The sequence below is a fragment of the Pelodiscus sinensis genome, chromosome 2, assembly GCF_052426305.1.
Source record: "Pelodiscus sinensis isolate ZL-2025 chromosome 2, ASM5242630v1, whole genome shotgun sequence".
Lineage (NCBI taxonomy): Eukaryota > Metazoa > Chordata > Testudines > Trionychidae > Pelodiscus > Pelodiscus sinensis.
The window spans coordinates 226,291,698-226,318,861 of NC_143053.1; the positions used below are offsets into that span (position 1 = coordinate 226,291,698).

The 27,164-nt window shown below is 41.9% G+C and overlaps 1 protein-coding gene across 1 annotated transcript in view; it reads right to left on the reverse strand.

Annotated features, from left to right (window-relative positions):
* Positions 1 to 343: 343 nt before the first annotated feature.
* C2H10orf67 (chromosome 2 C10orf67 homolog) overlaps positions 344 to 27,164 on the reverse strand; it is a 127,281-nt gene continuing 100,460 nt past the window's right edge. Inside the window, exons 15-16 of the mRNA XM_075922520.2 lie at positions 25,015 to 25,114; positions 344 to 1,770 (exon numbers count right to left, since the gene is read on the reverse strand). Coding sequence (XP_075778635.2) covers positions 1,706 to 1,770; positions 25,015 to 25,114 — 165 coding nt within the window. The 3' untranslated portion in view covers positions 344 to 1,705. The remainder of the gene's footprint in view (positions 1,771 to 25,014; positions 25,115 to 27,164) is intronic.

A 27,164-nucleotide genomic window follows, 5' to 3' on the forward strand; every position in this document is an offset into this window, starting at 1 on the left:
CATTTGTTTATGGGGTTGATTGGTTGACGGAAATGGCTGGCAGCCAGTTCTGGGAAAGATTCCAGACCTGACTCCGATTAACCCTCTCTGGTGAAACTCTGCTGGAAACCAACTCACCAGCAATTGCCATTAATCTACTTACTAATTAAGCCAATTCATTTCTAAAGGAGAAAAATTCCTTTCTTTGGCCAAAGTGATGGGAGGAAATTTGAAAGAAGCGCCAAACTGTGTAACTGTAATTCAGCCAAGGACTATTAAAACAAGGTGTTGATATATAGCAGGGGATTAAAACACGTTTCTAGGGCAACAATCCTTTGGAGACGGTGGCATATAGTGCACAGGAGATGAAGCTCGAATAATGGTGGACGGCAGCGTGCTGCTCTATGGGCATGGGTTGGAAAGAACGCTGTTTCCCCCCAAATAAACCTTTTAAGTCTTTTACTCGTTTACTAAGTTATTCACCCACGGCTCAGCATTTCAGCCTTACAATGGCAGCGAAAAGGAACACAGTGCCTGGGACCCAAGGAGTAGTTTTGCGAAGTATTATCAGCATTTTGCCTGGCATAAATGATGAGCATCTTAACGTTCGTTATTCATGCGGGAGAAGTTGAATCAAACTGCAAACAGCTCAGTGGCGATGAAAATGACGAAGGCGGTGGTATATTGTATCGAATATTAATGACACTAGCAAGCATTTTTTTTTAGTTTGCTTTGGTAGCGTCCGAAGACATTTACGACTGAAAGCTTTTGACAACTGATCAGGCAACACTTGTAAGAAATTAGAGCTTCTACATTTATTGATCAGTATTGTAAAACACAATCTTATACATGTATACAAACATCGTACGCGCACGTCTCTCTCTCTCTCTCACACACACACACACACACACACACACACACACACACGTATGCTTAGACTATTGGCTGATAACTTGTAATTTATCAAACTACCAGTTCATGGTTCCTACGGAAATGTTTTAATTTGTATAATTTAAGTCTCTTCGGGTAGCATTAAAAAGGGAGGTGTCAAAGAATAAGAAAAAGAAAATATGAATCAATAGCCCCTACAACATCAGTGCCACCATGCGCACCCCTAAAGTGGGCCCAGTAGAATCCCAGGGCCAAAGCAAGCAGCCCTTCTTTCTGTGAGTTTTAGTAAAGTCGAATGAGCGAGCTTCTGGCGGTAACTACAGACTTCAAGATCAGGCTCTGTTTATGGGTGAAAAGCTCGCAGCCAAAAGCCTTGTGCTCCCAGCCGTTCATTCTTGCTCAGTTTAAGGGCTAGCTCTAAATCAAACGATCGGTTAAAGCGAGGCACTTAACATTCACGCGGTGTGGTTTCTAAACAAGGCTGGTGGTGTATTTGACCGAAGTTCAGGCTTTACTCAGACTCAAACTGCGCTCTTACAAGCAGTGGAACTACGAACCAGGCCCCGCATGGGACAAATATGGCACCAGATAGCAACGTGAGCGGCACACGTTCGCGCTCCCGGGTGGGTGATCACCAGACCTCCGAGCGAGGAGCGCGCAGGTGGGAGAATTCCCGCCGTTCGCTTCACATCCAGACCACGTCGCTTTGGGGGAGCCAAGTGTTCCTAGCTGCCCAGCGGGGCGATACACGGAGCCGGCTCCGGGGCCACATGGAAACCTCCTGGCATTTATTTCCGTGCGTCCTGCCCCGCCCCCCGACGGCACCGCTCTTCTGTCAAGTTAACGTGGACGGAGGTGAAGGGAAAGGAGGCGCCCCGCCAAACTCGTCGTCCCCAGACACTGCAAGAGACAAGACACAGGGCACATGAGACACGGGGCGCAAATCAGGCCGGAAGCCGCTCAGAGCCCAGTTGCCATCGCTGGGGCGCAACCTGCAGGCGGCGCTGCTCTCAGTTGGCGGCCCACGCCGAGTGAGGAGCGCGCAGCCTAAGGCGCCGGACGCCCTGTATCCAAACCAATGGGTGCCTTTCCGTGCCATTGGCAAGGTCTTGACAATGCCAGTCACAGAGCAAGGCGACAGCCGGAGATTGGGGGCTCTGGGAGACAGGGATCCTCTTCCCAGAGAAAGTGGTAGCAGCTTTAACTTTGCCATCCACTGCTTTCCCCACTACAGTAGTTTTTCACCATTGTGGCAGCTTTACCAGCCAAGCCTCTCTTCCCAAAGGTTAGTTTGGGTCACTTATCTGCCAGCCCTTACAACAGCCTGCACAGCCCTGGTGAACTTGTAAAACAACACAACTTTTGCTTTTCTTGTTTTCTCAATTCCACATTTAATTTTGATTTGCTCTGCTCTTTGTCCCATGTATCATTAGTACATTATGATTTTTATTTTTTAAAGATCAGTTAGTGTTGGATGGTGGTCAGCACTGGGGGGTTATTATGTGGCCACTGCCTCACTTCTGAATTGTGGGTCTCTAAGGAGAAGTGCTTAGCCATCACGCTGGGCAGTGATTTTCTAGGTCCAGGCGTGATGCCGGAGGCAGATTTATATTCTGAGTTATTGAGAGTGAGAACAGGGGGGTATACAGAATACCGGGTGTATCTTGCACAGGGCACTACAGGGCTGACATTCTCAGTTCAAGTGCTATAATTTCTGTGCAAAAGTGCTATTTTAACGCATCACTGTTGGTCATGTGCACATGAAAAGGAAGAAACTCCTATGTCATTTTCTCAATAACGATCTTATAGTAAGTTAAAGAAATGCTGCCATCTATCCCATTATGTTCTTGGAAAGTAAAAGAAACTTAATGGGCACCCATATAGGAACCGCAAAGGTATTAAACGGCCCTTTTCATCTGAGGAGAACAGCAGATTTCAAATTGTTTGGGAAAAGACAGTGATTTCTAATGTTCCCCTGAAAGCCAGTGGATAACACACAAGGACCTACTTTCAGCGCTTTCTGCCAAACACTAACGAGTAACCCCATCCGTTCAGAGTTGATCTCACTAGAAGATGCTATGACACAGAATATGCAGGTGTATATTTCTTCATAAAGAGAACATCGGATATACGCATTTCTTGAAATCACTAATGCCACAGAGGCAGACTTTATACACTTCCTTTGAGAACTGAGTAACTATTAGAAAGCGACAGCTAGTACATTCAACATTATACGTTTAAAATATGTCCATCTCAGCTTGTGTTACTTTTGGGGGGGGGGGGTAGATTATGGGTGAGCACCAGGGAAGTAGCCAGTTAAATAGAAACAAATTAAATATTGAATGGCTGCATCTCTGGACAAGCCATCAATGGGCAATGCACCTACCACTAAAAAGGAAAATGTTCTTACGTTGAGTGTTACAAATTATCCCAGGGTTTTAGTTTGTGTGTCATTTCACCACAACGAGGACAACGTATCCTCACATGGTGATTGTGACAATGGCTACAAACTACAACCAGAGTTTGAAAAAGACCCAGGAAAGAGCGTCCCCCAAATATTTGATACCAAACTTTAACAGCAGACAATAACTAGGACAATATTCATTAATATCCCAATCCACTACTGAATTTCATGTTACCTCTTTCCTTTAGATAGTAAAAAATAGGATGTAAATATCCTAAAAAGACTAATGACATTTCACAGGTAATGCAATTTCGAAAGAAACACTTCCATGTTTTCTTTTCCAACAATGTGCATTTTTGTAAACTGGTATAAATTGCAATTCAAAAGCACTGATCTCGCCATCCCCAATCATTTTTTATACTGATCAAATGAATGCAGATACTCCCATTTGGGAGGGGCGACATGACATTTCACTTGGCAGTTCTAAACAGGTCACAGACCTTTCACAGACCCTAAGGCAGTGGGAGGGAGCTCTTTACGAAACCGTGTAACCAAATCAAACCAATGGTTACCCCTTTTCAATACCATTGGAAAGGTTTTCACAATGCCATTCACATAGCAGCAGAGAAACTGAAAGGATGGTCATCCAATGGAAATTTCTTTTCCTTTGTTTAAACTTACAGAGCTTAAAAATACTAGAAAACAATGACATTTTGTAGAACTTAAAGGTAAACAAGTACTGTACAAACATGCAAACTTATATGGTATAGACCTTGAAGTGGCTAGCCGCGTATATGTATATATGCATACATATGAATTTGTATATGTACATTTATTGGAGATGTCGCTTTGTGTGAAGCCATAGGCACAAAGACACAACATGGCTGCCCTGGAGATGACCTATTGCTTTCAAGTTGCTTGAACACATCAGAATTTCTATTGTTAAGGTTGATTAATTGAAACTGATAAGTTACCATGAATAAAGATTGTTTTTCTGTTTAATGTGGTGGGCCTGATTTGGTAAATGCTTCATTCATGTAGCCGTGCAGTGCAGCATATGGGCAAGATGCATTCAAAGTATCACAAACATACACCATTTATTATGCTTGTATGGTCACAACCAAAAGGTCTTTCTATTTTAATGACAAAGTTTGAATGAAAAATTCCATTTAAAGAGTCACTAACATTAAATGTGATTTTGTAATTTATTCTGGTTCTTGGCACCTCATGAATGAAAACAATTTGAAAAATAAAGACGGTTAAATTCAGTAAAACAAATCTATGTGCTAACGGCATTTCAGAGATCTTTAAACGTAAGCCACCAGTTTATCTAAAATGTTTGTAGACCTATATGAAGACAGCACGCTGTGGTCTGGTGCCATCTTGTGTCACATACCACTGATAAAGTTATCGCTATAATGTTTCAATGAGATACTGTCAATATTGGTCTGAGTGCCACATTCCCATGGCTTATATTGGAAAAGACACAGGAGACTTATTTAGTGAATAAACAAGCCAACTGTCCAACCTTGTCCTTTTCATGAGTAAATTCAGCCGCCAAAGTTCCATAAATCTTCCAGCCTCAGTGATGTCAGGAATGGTATGTCCTACTGGCATCTGGCAGTAATATTACCCGAACATTTACAAATTCAGCTACGTGTCTAATTTATATTTGCATTATTACAGAAGAAACACATTGCCCCATACAATAGACCAGCAAACAGTTATCGCAAGCCTATTGTTCGCCTGTTTTTTTGTGTGTGTCCTGAGACACAGTATCTAAACATATTTCCACAAAACTGTAATTTTTTTTTTAAACACACCGGCTCGCTCTCCCACTGATTTCAACACGGCCAGGGAGCAACCTTCCTCACCACCACCCTGCCCCCCGCTGGGGATAGATACCCTTGGCGAGAATCTTCCAAACTGGCTACCACCCCTTCTTCCCTGAAAGGGGAGAGGGCGTTGCAGCAGGCCAGTGGGAGCGGCCGGAGTGCGAAGACCCCCGGCACCTGATGCCGTTTACTCTACGGCATCCCCCACACTGCGTTATCCTGTGCCAGGGGCACGATCAGGGGCGTAGGGAGCGATTACTGTCTCCTGTAAATCTCCACTCCATTGCTGCGCCAGGCGCTCAGCGGAGAACCCGCGCCACAGTCCTCAAACAGAGTCTTCCGTGGCTGTATTTCCGTGCTCTTGACTAGGGGCCAATTCAGAGCGCCGACTCTCTTAGATGCTTATTAAAGAAAATGGGAACGGAGGATGTTCGGCCCTTAGCTAGGTCAAGCCTTATAAACACCGAGAAAAGACAGACATGGTGCTCTTCTCTGCAGCTTACAGTAGCAACACTGCGCTCTCAAATAGGAACTGGACATTTTGAGCACAAGGGGTCAAACTGGAGTGCCCGCAGGAATTCCTTTGGCTGGAGAAGTGTAACCGAGCCGTGCCTGCTCCAAGATATAGTCAAGTTCATTACATTAGCTTGGGGAGTGGTAGATATTAACTTTTGTTTCAACTTGTGTATCTTTAATACTAAAACATACACCGTGCAGTACCATTACTGTGTGCCTATTTAAAAACCACTATCATCAATTTAAAAACTCTCTCTGCTCTTGCTGTTTCTAGAGCCTGTCTGAAAGGCAGCATGTTTCTGGGACACACAGTCCTTAGTCAGAAACAAGACTTAATGTCAGTGGTAGGGCAATACAAACAGCTTCTGGCACCTTTTTTTGAGACCACAGCTATGTTTGTTCTCAGTCTAGGTCTAGAGTGCCACTTTTTATCAGAAAAAGGTACACAAATTGTGCTCTGCAATTTGCATACCTTTTCAAATAGTTTTGTCGGAAGAGGCTTTTCCGAAATTAACTCACTGTAGGGGTGCGTCTAGACTACATTCCACTTTTGAGAGAGGAATACAAATGAGGGAAATAAAAAATGCAAATGAAGTGCTGATTTACAAATCTCGTGCTTCATTTGCATAATCTCTTCCAATCGCTTTTTTGGAAGAGTGTTTTTTTTTGGAAAAAAAAGCAGGCTAGATGGGGTTCTTTTGAAAAAAAATACCCTTTTTTGAAAGAACCCTTATTCCTGGAAAAATAAGGTTTACAAGGTTCTTTCAAAAAAGGGTTTTTTTTTGGGAAAGATCCCCATCAACTGCTTTTTTTGAAAAAAATCTTTCGAAAAAGGGATCGAAAGATTATGCAAATGAAGCACGAGATTTGTAAATCAGCATTTCATTTGTATTTTTTATTTCCCTCATTTGTATTCCTCTCTTGAAAGAGGAATAGTCTAGACACACCCCTACACTGGGCCAAATTTCGGAAAAACCTCTTCTTTCAGAAGAGCCCTTCTTCCTCGTGGCATGAGGAAGACAGGGTTTCCAAAAAAGTGAGTCTGCTTTTCCACAAAACATGTTGAAAGAGCAGATGCATTCCCTGGATGCAGCGAAGTTTTTCCAGGATACCGGAGGTTATCGAAGAGGTTATGTTTAGACTGCAGGCTTTTTTTGGAAGAAGCTTTTCCGGAAGAGATCTTCCGAAAAAACTTCTTCTGAAAGACAGCGTCTACACAGCAAAAGCGCATCAAAAAAGCAATCTGCTTTTTTGAGAGAGAGTGTCCATTCAGTGTGAATGCTATCTTGCATGTAAGTTGTGATTACTATGGACAGAGTGGCCACCAGGGCACCTGGGCTTTTTCCTCTTTCCTTTTCTTTCGAAAGAACTCCCTTTGCCCCATCCACACACACCTTTTTCCGAAAGAGCTCTTTCGTAAAAAGTCTTCTTCCTCGTAGAAAGAGGTTTACCAATGTCAGAAAAACCCCTCTGTTCTTTCAATTTTTTTTCAAAAGAATGCTGAATCAATGGATGAGCTGCCAATTATTGTAGTAGGTGAAAGATCAAGCCCATTGATTTCAGTGGGAGTTCAGAGCAGCCATAACACATTTTTTCAATATGCTAGCTAAAGAACCTCTTAGGATCTGACCTTTCTATATAGGGGAGTAATACTTATAATCAGGCCACAGTCATTTATCCACTGAAGTCAGTGGGAGTTTTAACCCAGTTTTTTAAAAAGTTACCTAGAAAAACACTTGGGCCTTGTTTACACCACAAGATATGGTCAAATTTATTATTATTTTTTAGCACTCAATTTTGCAAAGTTGAAGGTGCATGTCCCCACTGTGTGCAAGAATATGGTATAGTTTAAAGTAGTACATCTCCAATAAGCTGTCTACTGTTGACTTTACAAGCAATGCACTGTGAGTAGCTATCCCACAGTTTCTGCCACCCCTTTGCATTCTGGGTTATGTTCCTAGTGCATGCTAGGACCAAAACTGTGCAGCAGGTGGTTCTGGGTACATGGCATCAGCGTACCATGATGCACTAGTTTCCTCCCTCCCCCTGCTTGAAAGCAATGGCAAACAGTCTTTTTGTTCCTTTTTTCCCTTCCATGAAGATGCCATAGCTTGGTGCATGCATGGAACCCATTCAGCAGCAAAACATTATGGCAATCATATTAACCACAGTGTGCCTTATGCTGGAGTATATCCAGAGTGCACCCAGGGTCTGCCAGAATGAGGAAGAATCTTGGGAGGCCATTAAAACTCTTCTATGAAGCACTGGAGTTGAGCGACTGGCAAATGCTGCTGGCATTCGATCCTCTTGACACAGTGGAACGCTGGTTCTGGTGCCATGAGACAAGCACAGGCTGTTGGGACTGCATTGTGATGCAGCTATGGGACACACAGCAGTGGCTGCAAAACTGCTGCATGCATAAGCTGGCTTTCATGGAAGTCTTCAAATTGCTTTCTCCCACTCTGAATTGCAAGAATACTAGAATGAGACCTGCACCAACAATGGAGAAGTGGCAATTGCTCTGTGGAAGCTTGCAACACCAAGCAGCTACTGGCCACTTGAGAATCAATTCACAGTGGGAAAATCTACTGTGGGGGCTGTTGTGTTCCAAGTAGCCAAGGCAATCAATTCTCTTCTATGGAGGGTACTGACTCTGGGAAATGTGCAGGACATAGTGGAGGGCTTTGCCACGATGTGGTTCCTTAATTGCCAAGGAACACCCTTCCAAGAAGTACATTAACTGTCGGGGGGTACTTCTTAATGGTGCTGTAGGATCACGAGAGCCATTTCATCAGTAAGGGATGGTCAGGAAAGGTGTATGATGTGCACCCATTTTTAGGAACTGCTGCCTCTTCAGAAAGCCGCAAGCTGGAACTTTCTTCCCAGACTGACAAATTAACATTGGATGCATTGAAATGCCAATGGTGATCCTTGGGGACTCAGCCTACCCCTTGCTCCTATGGCTCATGAAGCTAAGCATGGGCAGCCTGGACTATCTAGAGTTCCTGGGCAATCATTGCCATATTAAAGGGTTGTTAAGGAACACAACAGGATAGGCTCCAAAACTGGCACTCTTTCCTTATACCTGTTTTCAAAGCTCATGTAATTTTAAGTGTTTCCTTCTGCCAGGGAAAAACCAAATCAAATTCAAAATCAAAAAACCCCTGTATGACCCATAAGAACGGCCAAAGGTCCATCTAGCCCACTATCTTGTCTGCCGATAGTTGCCAATACCAGATGTCCCAGAGAGAGGGATCACAATAGGTAATCTTCACATGATCCCTCCCCTGTCTCCCACTTCCAAAGAAACAGAGGCTAAGGACACCATCCTGGCTAATAGCCACTGTTGGATCTAATCTCCATGAATCTAGCTAGCTCTTTTTTGAACCCTGTTAAAGTTCTAGCCTTCATTGCATTCTCTGGTAAGGAGTTGCACAGGTTGACTGTGTTGAGTGATGAAAAACTTCCTAGTTTGTTTGTTTTAAACCTGCTGCCTATTAATTTCGTTTGGTGACCTCTAGTTCTTATATTGTGGGAATACATTTTATTTTTTTAATCAAATCAGTTCAAGGAATGCAACATTTATTGGAGACCTTCAGCAAATCAGTATATCTGGTTTTAATTTCACATGTAAGGGCTTGATCTTCTCCTGTTAAGATGAATGAGAATTTTCCCACTGGCTATAGTGTAAGTCTTTTAATTGGATGAAAACTTTATTTGGTTTGTGCATCTAAAATATTAGCAAAAGAGTGACATAGATTTTAAATCTATTAAAAAAATTCTTTGACAATGCCCTTTCAAGCACTTTTAGGCTGACCTCTTAACCTCTTTTTCCTGGATTGACAGAGTAATTTGAAACAGAGACAAACAATGTAATCTATCAGAATAATTTGTGTTACCTCTGTGCATCAGATATTTATGTTTGAGCTTTCTCTTACTGACAACCCACGTAAAGAGTCACTGTTACTTTGCATCTTTATCTCTGAGATTCGTGTCTTTTCTACTCATTAAGAATGTGTCTAAAGATTACAAAGTCAATAGTATCCAAATACTGGACTGTGAGAAAAGTCTTCTAGAGTACATAAAATCAACTGCAGTGGATGTCATACAATGGAAGGTTTAGATGTTTTTAGGTGCCCAAATTTATCATTGTTTCACAGAAGCAGAATAAAAGCTATGGCAAATTTTACTAATATAATGTATGACATCTATTTATGCCAATTTAAAAAAATATTTGTAAGATACACATTCATCCTTTGACTAATACTACTTCTTATATCACAGGCTTATTTATCTATTCCCTTTAAAAAGATGGATAGCTTAAATAGACAGAGGAGGGATAGCTCAGTGCTTTGAGCACTGGCCTGCTAAACCCAGTGTTATGAATTCAGCCTTTGAGGGGGCCATTTAGGGATCTGGGGCAAATCTGTCAGAGATGGTATTTGGTCCTGCTGTGAAGGTAGGGGACTGGACTTGATAACCTCTTGAGGTCCCTTCCAGCTCTATGAGAGAGGTATATCTCCATATATTATTATTAAACAGTTTATATAACCTATAGTACATTTTTGAAACAAAAATTCACCTAATACATCTGTCTATTTTTGCCAAAAGCATATTATTGTGCAGGATAAATCATCATCATTTATGATTTGATTAAAATAGTACCACTTCTTCCATCAAACATAAAAAAGTCTGTGTTTCAGAAAAGTCAGGATACTGACGTTCTAATTTTGAAGGCATGTACAATGCAGTGGCACAATAACTTCACAATTATCTTCATGGATCATCCTCATTCCTCAGTAAAGATGTAAAGGTAAGAAGTGAGGCTTAGTCTATATTGCAAAGATTTGTTGACATGGTGCATTGGCTAGGACTGTAAAAAAAGTTCACAACATCTTAGCCGACATAACTATGTTGGCACAACCCCTTGTGGATGCAACTAAAACAAACAAAGGAGTGCTTTTGCTGGCATAGCTAATGCCATTCAAAGAGATGGTTTAGCTATTCTGGGAGAACACTTTGCCAGCTCATGCTCCATCTCCACTAGGAGGCTTTGAAGGCACAGATACACAGCAGAGGCTCTGTATTACAGATAAGCCCTTATTTAATTCTTTATGGGCAGAAGCTGGATTAAAAAAATTCATTGAAATTTCTGGGAATTTTTACATTGATCCACACATTTAAATCAGGCCCTCTGGACCGTGGCCATATGAGCTGTACTAAAAATTGAGCTATTTGCATAAGTAGCATTCAGTGTGAATAAGAGTGCAGAATAGGGCCCCTTACATACAGACTCTTGGAGTTTTAGTATGTTTATTTATTAAATATTGTCTTCAATTATTAAAGTTATAATATGTATAAAATAATCTTTGTTAACCATTGAAACCTTCACACACGCACACTCTCTCTTTTTCTCTGTTATATTTCCTGTGTGGTTCCAAAGTGTTCAGTTATAAAAAGGAAAGAGACTGAAGTTAAAACAAAAATGCAACCATCAAGCCACATCTACTTGAAAAGGCCTTTGAATATGGTCAGTCCCAAAGGTACAGCTGGATAAATATCAAACATTCTTTTTCCTAAAATGTGTTTGACTAACAACCCCTTTACTTTCTACAAATATTCCTCTCACTGATTTTTCTGAAAGCGCATTTGCAGAAAGTGAAAATCTCAGAAATATTCATGTGAATATAAGATTCAGTCTCACACAAGATTCATGGAATCTTGGAAGAGTTAGCACAGCCATCTTGAAATCTTTATGACTTTAATACTAATTCCACTAATCCAGTCAGGAAATAAACATCATCATGTGAATTAGGTGCCCAGTCATACAACTTAAGTAGTCAAAGTAATAGTAAACAAGCTATAGGTTAAAATATATTTGCAACAAAATATTTGAGCAATTTTAAATAAGTTACAGAGACATAAAATAAGTCTATTTATGACAATTGTCACATAAGGGCTAAAACTGTTAAATATCACATTCAGGATGAACTAATGCTTCTTCTGATTCTTACACTTATGTCAAATGTACTAGATCATTATTTTGTAATTTGATTTAGATTTTTTCAAAAAGAACAAAGATTTCTACTAAACAAATAAGATAAATGATACCAACTCAGCTAAGTCTTCTGAGTTAAACAAGCCAGAGCTTGGAAGATGAACAAAAGGCCATCACTAACTATGAATGATGCTGAATGACCATAGTTTCTGTTCAGAACTGACTTGAGAAAATGTGGTTACAGAATAAATTTCTGACGAGAAAAGCATACTTTGTTGAAAGAGTACGTACAGTGCAGTGTCCCGATGGTACTGAAAAGCTAAAGTTGAATAAGGTTTGGCAAGGGGTAGAAAGGGATACAGAACGGTGGGATTGTGCACCTTTGGAGTCAGAAGGAGCTTTGGCACTGACTTCAATGGGGGCAGGATCAGACCCCTAATCAAATCATCACAGATAGAGTAGAGTAAATTAGGACAGCGATTTCCAACCCCTGGTCTGCAGCCTGGTGCCAGGTCATGAACCGCTGGCTACAGTGGCTTGAGGGGCTGGGGCTGGGGCACATGGTCCAGTGCTTCCCTTCCCACCATGGCTGTTGGGAAGAGGTGTGTCCTACCCCGCCTCTCAGCCAACCAGTACCGGGCAGATGCAGGGACTCTTCCTAGATGTAAAAGAGCAGTTCACTGCAAGTTGGGAGGGCCGTGCGGAGCCTGGCACAGTAGCCTTAGAGCAGCCGCAACCCAGGCAGCAGTGCTCAGCTGGCAGCTAGAGCAGGACTAGATGAGGGGGACAGGGCAGGCATTGGGAGCAAGGGTAATGCCAGGGTTCTGAGGGTGGGGGTAATATTGGGGACTGGGAGGCTGGAACTGGGGAGGGGGCTGGATGCAATGATGCTCTGGAAATGGGAGGCTGGCACTGAGGCGTCTGGTTGTGGTGCGGGGCTCTAAGAGGAGGCTGGCAGGCTGGCATGGTGGATTAAGTGCAGAGGTCAGTGGGTGGCACCGGGGGGGGGGGGGGCAGTGGAGAGCTCTTGGGGTTAGGGCTGGCGACAGGGGTGGCTCTGGGGCCAGGATGTACGCCAGCCCACAGAGCTGGCGCGAACAGTTAGCTTCAGCTGCAGCAGCCACCCACCACATTGCGACTGCCAGAGCTGATGCTGGCTATTCACAGTGGCTCTGGGGGCCAGGGCTTTTGGCAGATGATAGAACATGAGAACTGTAAGGGACCTCAAGAAGTCATCGAGTCCAGTTCCCTGTCCTCATGGCAGGACCCAGTACCCTCTAGACCATCCCTGATAGACATCTATCTAACCTGCTCTTAAATATCTCCAGAGATGGAGATTCAACAACCTCCCTGGGCAACTTATTCCAGTGTTTAACCATCCTGACAGTTAGGAAGCTTTTCCTCATGTCCAGCTTAAATTTCCTTTGCTGCAGTTTAAGCCAATTGCTTCTTGTCCTATCCATCCTCCTTATGACACCCTTTTAGATATCTGAAAACTGCTATTATGTCCCCTCTCAGTCTTCTCCTTTCCAAAATAAACAAGCCCAATTAATTCAGTCTTCCTTCATAGGTCATATTCTCTAGCCCTTTAATCATTCGTTTGCTCTTTTTTGGACCTTCTTCAATTTGTCCACATCTTTCTTGAAATGTGGTACCCAGAACTGGACACAATACTCCAATTGAGGCCTAATCAGTGCAGACTAGAGTGGAAGAATTACTTTTTGTATCTTGCTCACAACACTCCTGTTAATGCATCCCAGAATCATGTTTGCTTTTTTTGCAACAGCATCACATTGTTGACTAATATTTAGCTTGCAGACCACTATGGTCCCTAGCTCTTTCTGCAGTACTCCTTCCTAGACAGTTGCTTCCCAATCTGTAATGTGAAACTGATTGTTCCTTCCTAGGTGGAGACCTTTGCATTTGTCCTCATTAAACTTCATCCTATTTACCTCAGACCATTTCTCCAGTTTGTTCAGATCATTTTGAATCATGATCCTATCCTCCAAAGCACTTGCAACCCCTCCCAGCTTTGTATCATCTGCAATCTTAATAAGTATACTCTCTATGCCAATATCTAAATCATTGATGAAGATATTGAACTGAACCGGTCCCAAAACAGATCCTTGCAGAATCCCACTTGTTATGCCCTTCCAGCAGGACTGTGAACCATTAATTACTCTCTGAGAACAGTTATCCAGCCAGTTATGCACCCATCTAAGTTGTATTTGCCTAGTTTATTGATAAGAATATCATGCAAGACTATATCAAATGCCATACTAAAGTCTAGGCATACCACATCCACCATTTCTCCCTTATCCAGAAGACTCATTATCCTATCAAAGAAAGCTATGAGATTGGTTTGACATGATTTGTTCTTTACAAATCCATGCTGGCTGTTACCTGGAAGATAAGGTGATGGGTGTTTGCAGATGAATTCCTTAATTACTAGCTCCATTATCTTTCTTGGCACAGCAGTTAAACTAACTGGTCTGTAGTTTTCTGGGTTGTTCTTATTTTCCCTTTTATAGATAGACACTATATTTGCCCTTTTCCAGTCTTCTGGAATCTCTCCTGTCTTCCAAAGATGATAGCTAAAGGCTCAGATACCTCTTCAATCAGCTTGAGTATTCTAGGATACATTTAATCAGGCCCTCGTGACTTGCAGACATCTAACTTTTCTAAGTGATTTTTTATTTTATCTTCTAAACCTCTACCCTCTTCTCCCTAGCATTCACTATGTTAGGCATTCCTTCCTCATCAGACTTCTCGGTGAAGACCATACCAAAAAAGTCATTGAGCACCTCTGCCATTTCCAAGTTTCCCATTATTGTTTCTCCCGCCTCACTGAGCAATGGGCCTACCCTGTCCTTGATCTTTCTCTTGTTCCTAATATATTTTTGGAATGTCTTCTTGTTTCCCTTTAGGTCTGTAGCTAGTTTGAGCTCATTCTGTGCCTTTGCCTTTCTAATCTTGCCCCTGCATACCTGGGCTGTTTGTTTATATTCATCCTTTGTAATTTGTCCTAGTTTCCACTTTTTGACTCCTTTTTATTTTCAGGTCATATTTTATTTTTATATCATAATGAAAATACAAATAAATGTTACTGGTCTGCCAGAAGTTTATGAATGGGTTTACTGGTCTATGGTATAAAAAAGGTTTGTAATTACTCAGGAAACAAACAGGAATAAATGTGTAATTTTATAAGAATGATTTTCTTTCTTCTTGGTTTCTTACTTACTGAAAGCAAGTTATTTTAGGGAACCATTCCCTTTCCAAAAAAAAAAAAAAAAAAAAAAATGCAGAACATTCTATAGCAAGACATTTCATACTATATTTCATAACAATTGTGTGTGCAATGGGAAAGTTTTCCATTGTCTACAATAAAAGGACAGATAAGGGCTTGACCCCACAGAGGCTAAAGCAGAGTGTATATGTATGGTGTAAGTACTGTTAGCCTAGTTAATTCAAGCAAAGGATGCTTGTACATACAGTTGTAAACAGAAACAAAGTGCCACACTTTACCTTCAGATACGAGAAAAACAGAGAGGTCATCAGGATAGGTTAGACAAACTGGGAAAGCATCTGGTTCTCCTGGCCCAGGCAGGCCCATCAAACATCTTCTTAGGAGGTACAGGAATGGTTCCAGATTTAGAGCATATACCATCCCAGGCAAAGGGTCTCTCAGTATATGCCCCCGTGGATAGGGAAGCAGCAGCTAATACCCCCATTATCATGTGTTTAGTGTCTTTAAAGGATGAGTTTTCATGGGCAAAACCCACTTCTTCAGATGTGGGGTTTGCCCACAAAAGCTCATGATATATTGTATATTAGTTAGCCTCTAAGGTGCCACAGGACTATTTGTTGTTTTTAAAGTTAGACTAACACAGCTAACCCCCTGAGATTTTTAAACACACACCAGTAAAGAAATATATGAAGTGCACTGATCCAATTCCAAAATACCTAACCACAGTCATCTTTCAGAAACATGAGACCATCTCAAAGGCTTTCTGCTCCATACGCAGATTAAAAGTTTACTAACAGTAAAAAACACAGTGAATTCAGAACAAATCATCAAAAAATACAGCAGCTAGGAACAGAATACGATTCATCCTGATCAAACAAGTGTTCAAATAGTCCTTCAGCTGCTTAGTTAAGGCCCTGGGTAAAATTTTGTAACTGAAGCAGAGAGAGAAAATGTGTGTATTATTCTGAAAATCACAGCAGTCTCATTTTTTGTGCAGCAGAGTAATAACTGCCCAGAAGCAGTGGAGAGTCAGTTCTCCTTCAGACTCTCCATAATTACTAGCTATACGTCAGACCGATAAGATGCATGAAATATTTGTAGAATTCAGACAGCAGCTTATCAATGCAGGAGGCCTGACTGCAGAGAGCTTCTGGGCTTGCAACAGAGAGTTCCTGCAGTGACAGTGTAGTATCGAGGCCCATTGCACCTCACTGGTTACACAAGGTAAGCTCTGGTGCAGCTCTGCCATTGTCAGCACATTACAGGATTCAGGCAAATACACAGTACTGTGAAAGGAAAGAGCAGCTTTCCAGATTCCACCCATTTCAGTCAGCTAATAACCATTTGGCAGCCAGAGACAAGACAGTCCATAGGTTTTTTCTTTTTATGGGAGTATCAAGGCCATGCAGCTGGATTCAGAGGGCCTGAACAGTGCTCCTTTCATCTTCTTTTTCGGCAAACATCTCAGGAGTCAGTACTTCAGGTAGAATTTGCTGAAGCTGCACATCCCCACATCAAAAGTTGCCATAAACGGCCAAGATATCTCATTCCAGGCCATACATGACTCGATACAAGGATCATGTGGTAGCCTAGTATACCTCTACCAAACGGTACCATCTGGACTTCTCTGACATACCACCATTCTTTCAAGGACTGAAAGGGGCTTCTGCTGCTGCCAATGATCCCAAGCTACAGTGAATGTTTGGGTGAAATTCAAGGCCTGGAACAATTTGGTATTTAAATGCTAGTGGGAAGAACAGACAGGAAAAAGGAGAGAGGAAGACAATGATAATCAGACAAGTGGGAGACATGAAAGACTGAATATATTTACACTGGATTTCATGGTATAAAATAATCCAATCTAGCCACTGAGATGTGGGAGTAGCTTTCAGCCAAAAGTACTGCCTCTCAATGAGGAGGAAAAACCTCCAAACATCTACTCATCCAAAGGTCAACAGGAGACTACAGAGTTCCTTGGCTGACTGAGGGTGGAGCTTCTCATGATTTCTGTCGAAAACAAATGAAATCCCCTTCCAAGAAAGCTCACAGTCAAACATGGCATGTGTAAGAGTTTGCAAAAAGGAGACACTTTTTTTTGTCCCAATGTGGGCACATACACAGCAAAAACATTAAAAGCATCTCAAGGAGCTGGCCTTGCACAATCTCCTTCACAGAGAGGATCTGTGGGCCCCATCCCCTGGTAAAACAGAACAGCTATCCCAGCAAGGACACTGGAGCCATGGCTCAAGAGAGCTTCCGATTGCTTCAACCAGTTCTCCTGATTATTAGGCTCTGAGGGTTTGTCTTACAAAAGGAAAATCAGCCTATTTTTGTCTGAGAAATTCAGAGTTGTGCCCTTTTATGACCATCTCAGCATCAGTATTTAGAGAACAAAAGTTGGGCAGCAGCACAGAGATGAGAAGGAGAAAGAAACAATGGCAAGAGGAAGAATTTTTGGGAAAAAAATCCAATAGGAGCTCTGTATCTCTCGAACAATCTCCTTTTTTGAGGCATAAAGATCTTGCACAAAAGGGATTTTTTGTGCAAAACAGACCCATCTACACTGCTTGTTTTTGTGCAAGAACCTGTTGTGCAAAAAGCATCGGCAGAGAATATGCAAATGATAGCATGACCAATGCGTGCTTCATTAGCATACTCTGCCAACAAAAACTTGCAGTATAGACGTAGCCTTGGTGTCCATGCTCCTCCTCCTTATCTTCAGGTCCTATATTCTTACCAAGGACTCCAAAGCCAATTGTACGTAAGTAGTAACCCCTCAATTGACCAGGATCACCAAACAAGAAACATTTTAGCTTGCTCAGAGGTAGCAAATACTGTATAATCTACTCTTTATATATGCAGTTTTAAAATCAGGTTGAAGGACTGTTCAGGGTTATTTTAAAACCTGGGGTCAGAATGCCATAGTGTTTCAGATTAGGATTCTCACAAGCCAAGAGAATTATCCTAACATCAGAAACTAAAGTTCGACATTGAGAGAGATCAGATACTAGCTTTTCATTGTAAATGAAGTAGGTGAGGGAAACATTGGAAAAATATATTTTAGCATCAGGAATAAAAAGGAAAAAGCTGAAACGAAAGATTCCTTGACCACAAGTCCCTCTTGTACCAAGCAATTCACAAATGATTCATGGAAAAAATCTCAAATTTACTCATTTGAAAGGCAGATTTTATATTAGCACAGCCAATAACATTACCTACACACATCAATACATCCTCCACAGTATAAGAGAGAGCAAGTGCACACAGAACCCCAGGCTTGTGGGTCAACTTGTTAAACTCATCTGAAGTGGACCCCCATGGAGAACCCACCCGACCAACCCATAGGAAAAAAGAGAGGGAACCTAACACAACAAAACAGCAAGAAACAAAATAAATACACACTATCAGAAAACCAGCTAGTACACATAGCACCTACCAAATACAGTGCCATCCTCAGAAACAGCTAGCTTGGCTACAAAAAGAATAGAAAAATTACAGACAGGTGAGCCTTACACAGATCCACAGAATTCTTCTTCACAAGAACAGGACACTCTGTTTGCTAAGCCACTTCCCAGACAGAGAACAAAGAAATCAGGGCCTATTGCAGGAAATACCTACAACCTAACCTCTGCTACCAAGAGCCAGCTTACAAAGAGACCATCAGCAGCTGAAGTAATCAGACACCTGTACCCCCATCTGAGCTAATCAGAACAAACTGAGTTATCAGGAGACTGTTGCTGCTACAGGCATTAGATAGTGTAACAATATTAACAGCTATTTTTTAAAACTGTAGCTTCCTCAAATAAAAAAGCTGTCTATGCCCTTGTTTTAAAGCCTATTTAGTTGTATTTTATTTAGGTTCCTAATTGTTTCTTTGCATTTAAACATCTGCTATTGAGTATATTCAGGGCATGCACGGACAATTACATGACCAAATGATAGTTTTACATGCAGCATGCATGCACGCAGTTTTGTAAATTTAGTGTTTAATGTGATAGTTGGGGCAAGAATTTTGATGTTTCCACAGTATGTAAAACCCCTCATTCAGACCAATAAAGCGCATCTGAGCTCATCTGGTGAAGTGGGTTTTGCCCATGAAAGCTCATACTACTATAGATATGTTTTTGTTAGTCTCAAAGGCAACATCTACTCTAAGAGTTTTCTCTGCAAAAAATATGCAAATGAGGGACTCATTTTCATGAGTCACAATTTCATTTGCATATTTTCTGCCAATCCATTTTTGTGCTGAGGTTTTTGCGCAAGATCCTTATGCTCCAATGATCTTAAGGAAAAAGGGGTTTTTGAGCAAAAAGAAAATGTCCACACAGCTTGTTTTTGTGCAAAAACCTCAGTGCAAAAACAGATCAGCAGAAAATATACAAATGAGATCATGACATATTCTTTTTCTGAGAAAACTCATAGTGTAGAGGGGCATTTATGTGTGCCTGCCGAATCATCTGGGCTGGCCCCATCCCCGGTGCGTGGCACATGAGCGGTGCCAGCCCCGGGTGCGGGGCACGTGGGTGGCCCCTGCCCAGGTCGTGCAGCACATGCTCAGTGCCAGCGCAGGGCGCGTGGGCAGCCCCCGCCCTGGGCGCGCGGCACTTGTGTGGTGCCAGCCTCAGGCGTGTGGGTGGCTCCTATCCCAGACGCGTGGCACATGTGTGGTGCTGGCCCAGGGGTGTGGCAGATGTGCGGTGTTGGCCCCCGGGCACATGACACATGGGCAGCCCTGCCCCCGGGCGCACGGCGCATGCGTGGCCCTGCCCCCGGACTCACGGTGTCTGAGTAGCTCCGTGCCTGGCAGCCCCGAAAGGTTGGGGACCACTGGTGTAGACATAGCCTAAGGTGCCAAGGACTTCTTGTTGTTTTTAATATCTTAAAGGATTAGTAGATTTGCCCCAAAACATTGGCATTTATTAACAAATAAAGAGACTAATAATGTTTTTGATTCAATATAGATGATCAATTTCCCCCTCTGTCAGTTTGGGTATGGCTGGACTGCAGGTTTTTTTTGGGATACCAGAGGATACCAGAGGTATCTTGAAAAAAATCCGCCACATCCAGGGGATGTATTTGCTCTTCCGCTTTTTTCTGCAGAAGAGTAAATGCACTCTTTCGGAAGCCCCTATATTCTTCGTTCTACAAGGAAGAAGGGGGCTTTCAAAAAGGGGTTGTTTTTCCTGACATTTGGCCCAGTCTAGACGGGTCAAATGTTGGAAAAGTCACTTCCTACAAAAGAAACGGAAAAAGGTACTCAAAATGTGGAGTAGATTTTGCATACCTATTCCCTACAAAAACTTGTAGTCTAGCCGAATCCTCTGAGAGAAATGTATGCATGTGTTAGATAGCCTGTGACATATACAAATAGACATGAAGCTAGTTTACTTTTTTATGAATGAGATTTTGGTGCTTATGAAATCACTATACGTACATTGCATTAACAATCTGCTCCAACTAGCACAGCCCTAGCACTAGCACAGTCTTTAAGGGCAGAGGGGACCATCATGATCATCATGAGATTTTGGTGCTTATGAAATCACTATACGTACATTGCATTAACAATCTGCTCCAACTAGCACAGCCCTAGCACTAGCACAGTCTTTAAGGGCAGAGGGGACCATCATGATCATCTAGTCTGACCTCTTCCACATTGCAGGCCCCAGAACCTCACCCATCCACTCCTGTAATAGACCCCTAACTTCTGACTGAGGGTATGTCTACACTAGCCCCCAGATCGATCTAGGGAGGCTAATGAGGACGACCGAAATTGCAAATCAAGCCCAACATTTAAATATCCCGCGCTTGATTTGCATGTTCCCAGCCGGTTGCCATTTTAGAAACTGACTAGCCCGAAGTAACTGCCCGCATCTACACGCAGCAGTGAAACGGGATTCCAATTTAAAGCCCTAACCCGAATTAGCTGGTATTCCTCCTGCAATGAGGTTTACCGGCTAATTCGATTTAGGGGCTTTAAATCGGAATCCCATTTCACTGCCGTTTGTAGACGCGGGCAGTTACTTCGGGCTAGTCAGTTTCTAAAACGGCGACCGTCAGGGAACATGCAAATCAAGTGCGGGATATTTAAATGCCGGGTTTGATTTGCAATTTCGGTCGCCCTCATTAGCCTCCCTAGATTGATCTAGGGGGCTAGTGTGGACATACCCTGAGTTACTGAAGTTCTCAAATCATGGTTTAAAGACTTCAAGTTACAGAGAATTTTATACTAGTTTAAACCTGTAAATGACCCAAGCCCTATGCTGCACAGGAAAGTAAAAATCCCCCAGGGTCTCTGCTAAACTGACTTTGGGGGAAATTCTTTCCCATCTCCAAATAAGGTAATCAGTTAGACCCTGAGCATGTGGGCAAGACCCACTGGACACATACTCGGGAAAGAATTCTCTGTAATAACCCATACTGTATTTTATCCCAAGTACCATTCACTGCTATGTCCTCAAGTATTTTATCTTTCAAAATTTGTTCCAAGACCATGCACACAATAGGTCAAACTAACACTCCTGTAGTTTTCTGGATCACTTCCCCCCTTTTTAATAATAGGAACTATATTAGCAATTCTCCAGCCGTAGGGTACAATCCATGAATTTACACATTCATTAAAAATCCTTGCTATTGGGTTTGCAATTTCATGTGCCAGTTCCTTTAATATTCTTGAATGGAGATTATCCAGGTCCCTCAAATTAGTCCTATTAAGATGTTTCACTTCCACAATGTACGTGGTAATTTCTACCACCATATCCTCATTTGCATTAGCTACCTTGCCACTATTCTCAAGCTCTTCATTAACCCCATTAAAAGCTGAGGCAAAGTATTTGTGTAGGTGTTGGGCCATACCTAGATAATCTTTAATCTCCACTCCATCCTCAGTGCTTAGTGGTCCCACTTCGTTGCTTGTTTCCTTTTTATTTATATGGCAACCAAATGTTTTATTATTGGTTTTAATTCTCTTTACGAGGTTCATTTCTGTTTGGCTTTTGTCAGTTCTTCCTTTATCCATACACCTTTTGACCTGAAAGAGGCAGATTTCCTTGCTAATGTATCCCATCTGCTACTCACTGAATACTTTCTGTTTTCTCTTGATCACTTGTTTGAGATGCTTGCTCATCTAGCTTGGTCTGCAATCCTTCCACTTTGGTTGAGATGCAGGTTTCAGATAGTACCTGTAACTTTGACTTAAAGTAGTTCCTAGCAACTAATGTCAGGGGCATTGCATGGGGGGCATGAAAGATCAGATGCCCTCAAATACTGTAGAGGGGAGAGGGATACGAGCAAGCAACCAGTGGGACCAGAGTCTGGGGTTCCAGCTGCTGCCAGGGGCACCGCTGCCAGCCCCATGCCTGGAGCTCCACTGCTGGCCCCACACTTGGGAACTCAGCTGCTGGCCCTGCATTTGGGATCCCAGCTGCTACCCAGGGTTCCACTGTCAGCCCTGCATCTGGAGTCTCAACTGCCATGCAGGGCTCCACTGCTGGCCCCACACTTGGGACTCAGCTGCCTGCCCCATACCCGGTGTCCTGGCTACCAGCCTCACATCCAGGTTTCCAGCTGCTGCCCAGGATTTGGCTGCTGGCCTCAGACCTTAGATCCTGGCAGCTTCCTGAAGCTCAGCTGCTGACCCCAGCATGCCTGCCCCCAGCTCTGTCTGTTATTACATGGCCCTGTTCCAAGCCCCAGTGAGGAGGGGTAGGGGCTTAGGAGAAGGGGTGGGACAAAGTAGGGACCAAAAGAGCCAGGGTGGTAGTGGGACCTGGAGCAGATGGAGGGACTTGTCCTGGGCCCTACACCTCCACAGGGACAGCTCTGTCAGGGATAAGGGTTGCACGGAGAGGGGTGACATGCGGTGGTGGTCACATGGCTAGTCCCTGTCTTGTGTCCCTCCTTAGCAGTCACCTATGACTAAAGGAGACAAGATAGGGATGTAATAGTAAGGTCGATTAAACAATTGCCAAAAGCTTATAGGTTAATGCTATAGACTACAGGCACTTCCCCACCACTCCTTGCCAGTACATTTTTTAGCAAGCTGGCCAGCAGCCCAGCTCAGTCCCAACTTGCACTAGGTCCTGCAGGGAGCCTGGCTCAGTTCCGGCTTGTGCTGGGACCAGGAACTCAGACCCTTGCCCCTGGACAAGGGCTGCCTGGGGACTATAGAATAGTTGTCTAACCAATAAGAATTCATGAGATTAAGCTACTATTCAATTAACCAATATTTAACATCCCTAACACGAATACCTACCCACTTCCTCACAGTAAAATGACTCCCTCATAGGTTTTTCATCTTCTGTTCAGGATTAAGAATTGATTCCTTTAGTAATAATAAACACAGAGACCTGGGTCAGAACTGATCCAAGGAGTCACCTCCTGATAGAAGACCTCTAAATCCAGCAGGTCCAAGTAATCTTGAATGTGGCAAATCTTTTTCTTTCTTTCTTTCTTTCTTTCTTTCTTTCTTTCTTTCTTTCTTTCTTTCTTTCTTTCTTTCTTTCTTTCTTTCTTTCTTTCTTTCTTTCTTTCTTTCTTTCTTTTTATGAAAAGACTTACAGATACACTGAAAATTGTGCCCATGTAGAACAGAAGCCACGAAGAGAGAAGTTAGCTATTTGTTTAGTTCTTAGTCCATAGGCTCAATGAGCATCACAGTCTTTGAGGGTACGTCTACACTTGCTCCCTAGTTCGAACAAGGGATGCAAATGTGGCAACTGAAATTGCTAATGAAGCGGGAATTTAAATATCCTGTGCTTCATTAGCATAATCTCGCCCACGCGCTATTCCGCTCGCCCGCTGATTCGAACCAGGAAGTGTGCTCTGGCACACATTAGTTCGAATTAAACCCCTTGGTTCGAACTAACATTACTCCTCATTTTTTGAATTCATGAATTTAACATTTTTTGAGGAGTAATGTTAATTCGAACCAAGGGGTTTAATTCAAACTAACGTGTCCCAGAGCGCACTTCCTGGTTCGAATCAGCTGGCGAGCGGAATAGCGTGCAAGCGAGATTATGCTAATGAAGCATGGGATATTTAAATCCCCACTTCATTAGCAATTTCGGTTGCCTACATTTGCATCCCTAGTTCGAACTAGGGAGCAAGTGTAGATGTACCCTGAGTGACCAAGTCAGGACTTTGAGGTGCCAGCCATCAAAGTACACTAGAACAGTTGTGTCAATGACTGCCACTACTACAGTCATTTTGGTAAATAACATGGGAACTAAGATCAAACAGCAAGGTAGACTAAAAGTCCTAATGACAGGATTAGAAACGTTTGATAACAATGGATAGTCCTCAGTAAAAAATGAAGTTTCCAGAGCTAACTGAAAACATTACTGATTTGGGACTTCATTTTAAACTAGTACTTTTATATTTCTGACTTGACAAACTGCACTTCCAAAACAGGATGTAAGTTTTGCTTGTACTTGTATGAATAAGAGGAAGAACTGGAGAAGACATAAGAAAGTGGGATAAAATAGCAAAACAATGTGAATTTAACAGATTTTACTACTTGTCAATCTAACCAAAGACAGAGCATACTTAAATGGGATGCATGCATCCAGAATGACATATCTATACTTACAAAAGGCAGGAATGGTAGCTAGTTTCAATATTAGTACTGTTAATGGAAAGTATGCATACTAAAGCCTTGCTTTGACAAAATATTTAAAGTTTGTGCGTAACTTTAAGCATCTGAATAATTCAATGAAGTCTAGGGAGCAATCACATGCTTAATGTTAAGCACCTGCGTAAGAGTTTTGATAGCTCAGAGACCATAATATCTGGATGAATAAACAGTGTCAAACTGCATGCCAGACACAGTGGCACACATAATGCTCTGAACTTTTATAAGGTAAGTAGTTAGTAGTTTTTGCTTCTTGTTGAACCACTGAATTGCACTTAAAATATATCATTTCCTGTTTGATAACAAATAGCAATCATTTAACTTAAGTTCTTTTAATGCTACACTTAGCTGTTCATGTACACATTTTCAGTGCAGTGTGAAGGGAACAGAAAGTACAGAATTCCTCTCAGTCTGTTTTCCAACAGATATTATTGAAAACGTGCTACTCAATTCTGATAAGCATATTTAAAATAAGGTTACACAATATATTAGTTTTTCCTTAAAAATCATACTTACCATCTTCATACAAACTGCACATATCTGTTCCAGTTGGAATTTTAACAATATTCAGATCTTTTTCTTCCATCTCTGCAGTAGACTGGGAAGGTATCTGTGGCTAGTATGGAACATTTATTCATTAAGGATGACTATCAGCTATTGGCTGATGATATAACAAGAAATTTATTACATTACATTTAGAGTTGATGTGTGAAGTTCAAGCAAAGACGTAAAACTATCCATAAAACCATCAAACACTATACAAAGGAGGAAACTGGATGTTATATAAACAATTCTGACACCACCCATGTCTCATTGTTTTTTTATGTGTCTGTCTAAATCAATCTGCTCGCTCTCATTTTATGCTTAGAGTGTAAGCTGTTTGGAGCAGGAACCTTGTTTTTGTTCTGCGTATGTACAGCACCTAGCACAATGGGGTCCTGGTTCACAACAACAGTTTCTAGGCTCTATCATAACAATATGTTGCAAGCAAATACTGAAACGTTCTCAATGAGCAGCATTTAAACAACCCGAGCTTTGTCCTAGTTTTTGTGTTATCATTTTTTTTCCTGATTCAACTTTCATGGAAAAAATGTTATAACTTCTTTTGAGTTTTTTTGTTTTTCTGTTTTTAAAGAATAGGAATGGTCTTTTACAGATCTTTTTAGTATTATAAATAAAAGTTTAGTATTTTGTGTATACTTTTCTATAAGTAGGTCTTACCAAATTCAACAACATGAAAAACATGTCACAGACAGTGAAATCTGGTTTTCCCCCAGTGAAATCTGGTCTTTTCTGTGATTTTATGCTGTCATGTAGAGTTCATGAGAGGGCAGGGCAGACCAATATTTCTCAAATTATGGGTCCTGACCAAAAAGGGAGTTGTGAAATGGTCACAAGATTGTTTTAGGGGGAGTCACAGTACTGCTACCCTTACTTTTGTGCTGCCTTCAGAACTGGGCAACTGGAGAATGGCAGCAGTTAGCCACGTGCCTAGTTCTGACAGCAGTGCCCACCAGCAGCAGTGCCAGATTAAGGATGGTAATACCATACTATGTCACTTTTTCTTCTGTACTTCTGCCTGCAGAGCTGCGCCCTCAGTCAGCAACTACCATTCTCTGGCTGCCCAGCTCTGAAAACAGCAGCACTAACGTAAAGGTGGTATGGTATGGAATTACCACTCTTATTTTGGTACTCCTGCTGGCAGTTGCCCTGCCTTCAGAACTGGAGCTCCGGCCAGCAGCCACTAATCTCCAGCTGCCCAGTTCTGAAGGCTGTGCCATTGCCAGCAGCACCATAAAAGTAAGGGTAGCAGTACCACGGACACTCCTACAAGAACTGACTTCCCCACAATTATTTTGGGTCAGGACCCCTACAATTATAATACGGTGGAATTTCAGATTTAAATATGGGAAATCATGAAGATTATGATTTTTAAAATCCTATGATTGTAAAACTGACCAAAATGGGCCATGTATTTGGGAGGATTCTACCTATAAGTAACAAGTATGTTGGTTTACTATAACATGAACAGTTTTTTTAAGGTAATAGGGAAAGTTTGATTATTTGGTTTAAAGATTATTTTTAATCTATTCAGTACCTTACTCTCTAATGACATTTGTTTAATTATGGGTATAGTGAACTATTTTTCTCGGTAAGAAAAAATTGTTATTTGACATACCTATTTATTAAGTCATTCAATATCCATTAAATACTATATACTAAGACATTTAATATCTAGTAAGTCATTTAATACCTATTTGCTATTTAAGATACAAGGACCTATACAGTAAGTCATTGACATGTTATAAAAGAAAGCCACATGATAAAGGGATAAGGTTCATTAAGAGTTTTTTACTATTGCAAATGTCTTGTCAAAAGGGTAGAGCTAAGGTTGTTTAGATACCTGTCACTTGTAAAAAAGTGTCTCTGTATTAACTGAATGTTAAGACAGAGAGCTAAAACTAGGGTAGCCAGACATACTGTGGAGGCAGCGAGGAACCCCAGGCAGGCTCCATTGCTTGCCCTGCAGGTTGCTCAGGCTATGTCTACACTACGGAATTTTTCTGGGATACCAGAAGTGTCCTGAAAAAACTCTGCCATATCCAGGGAACGTGTCTGCTCTTCTGAATTTTTTTTGGAAGAGCAGATGCACTCTTTTGGAAGCC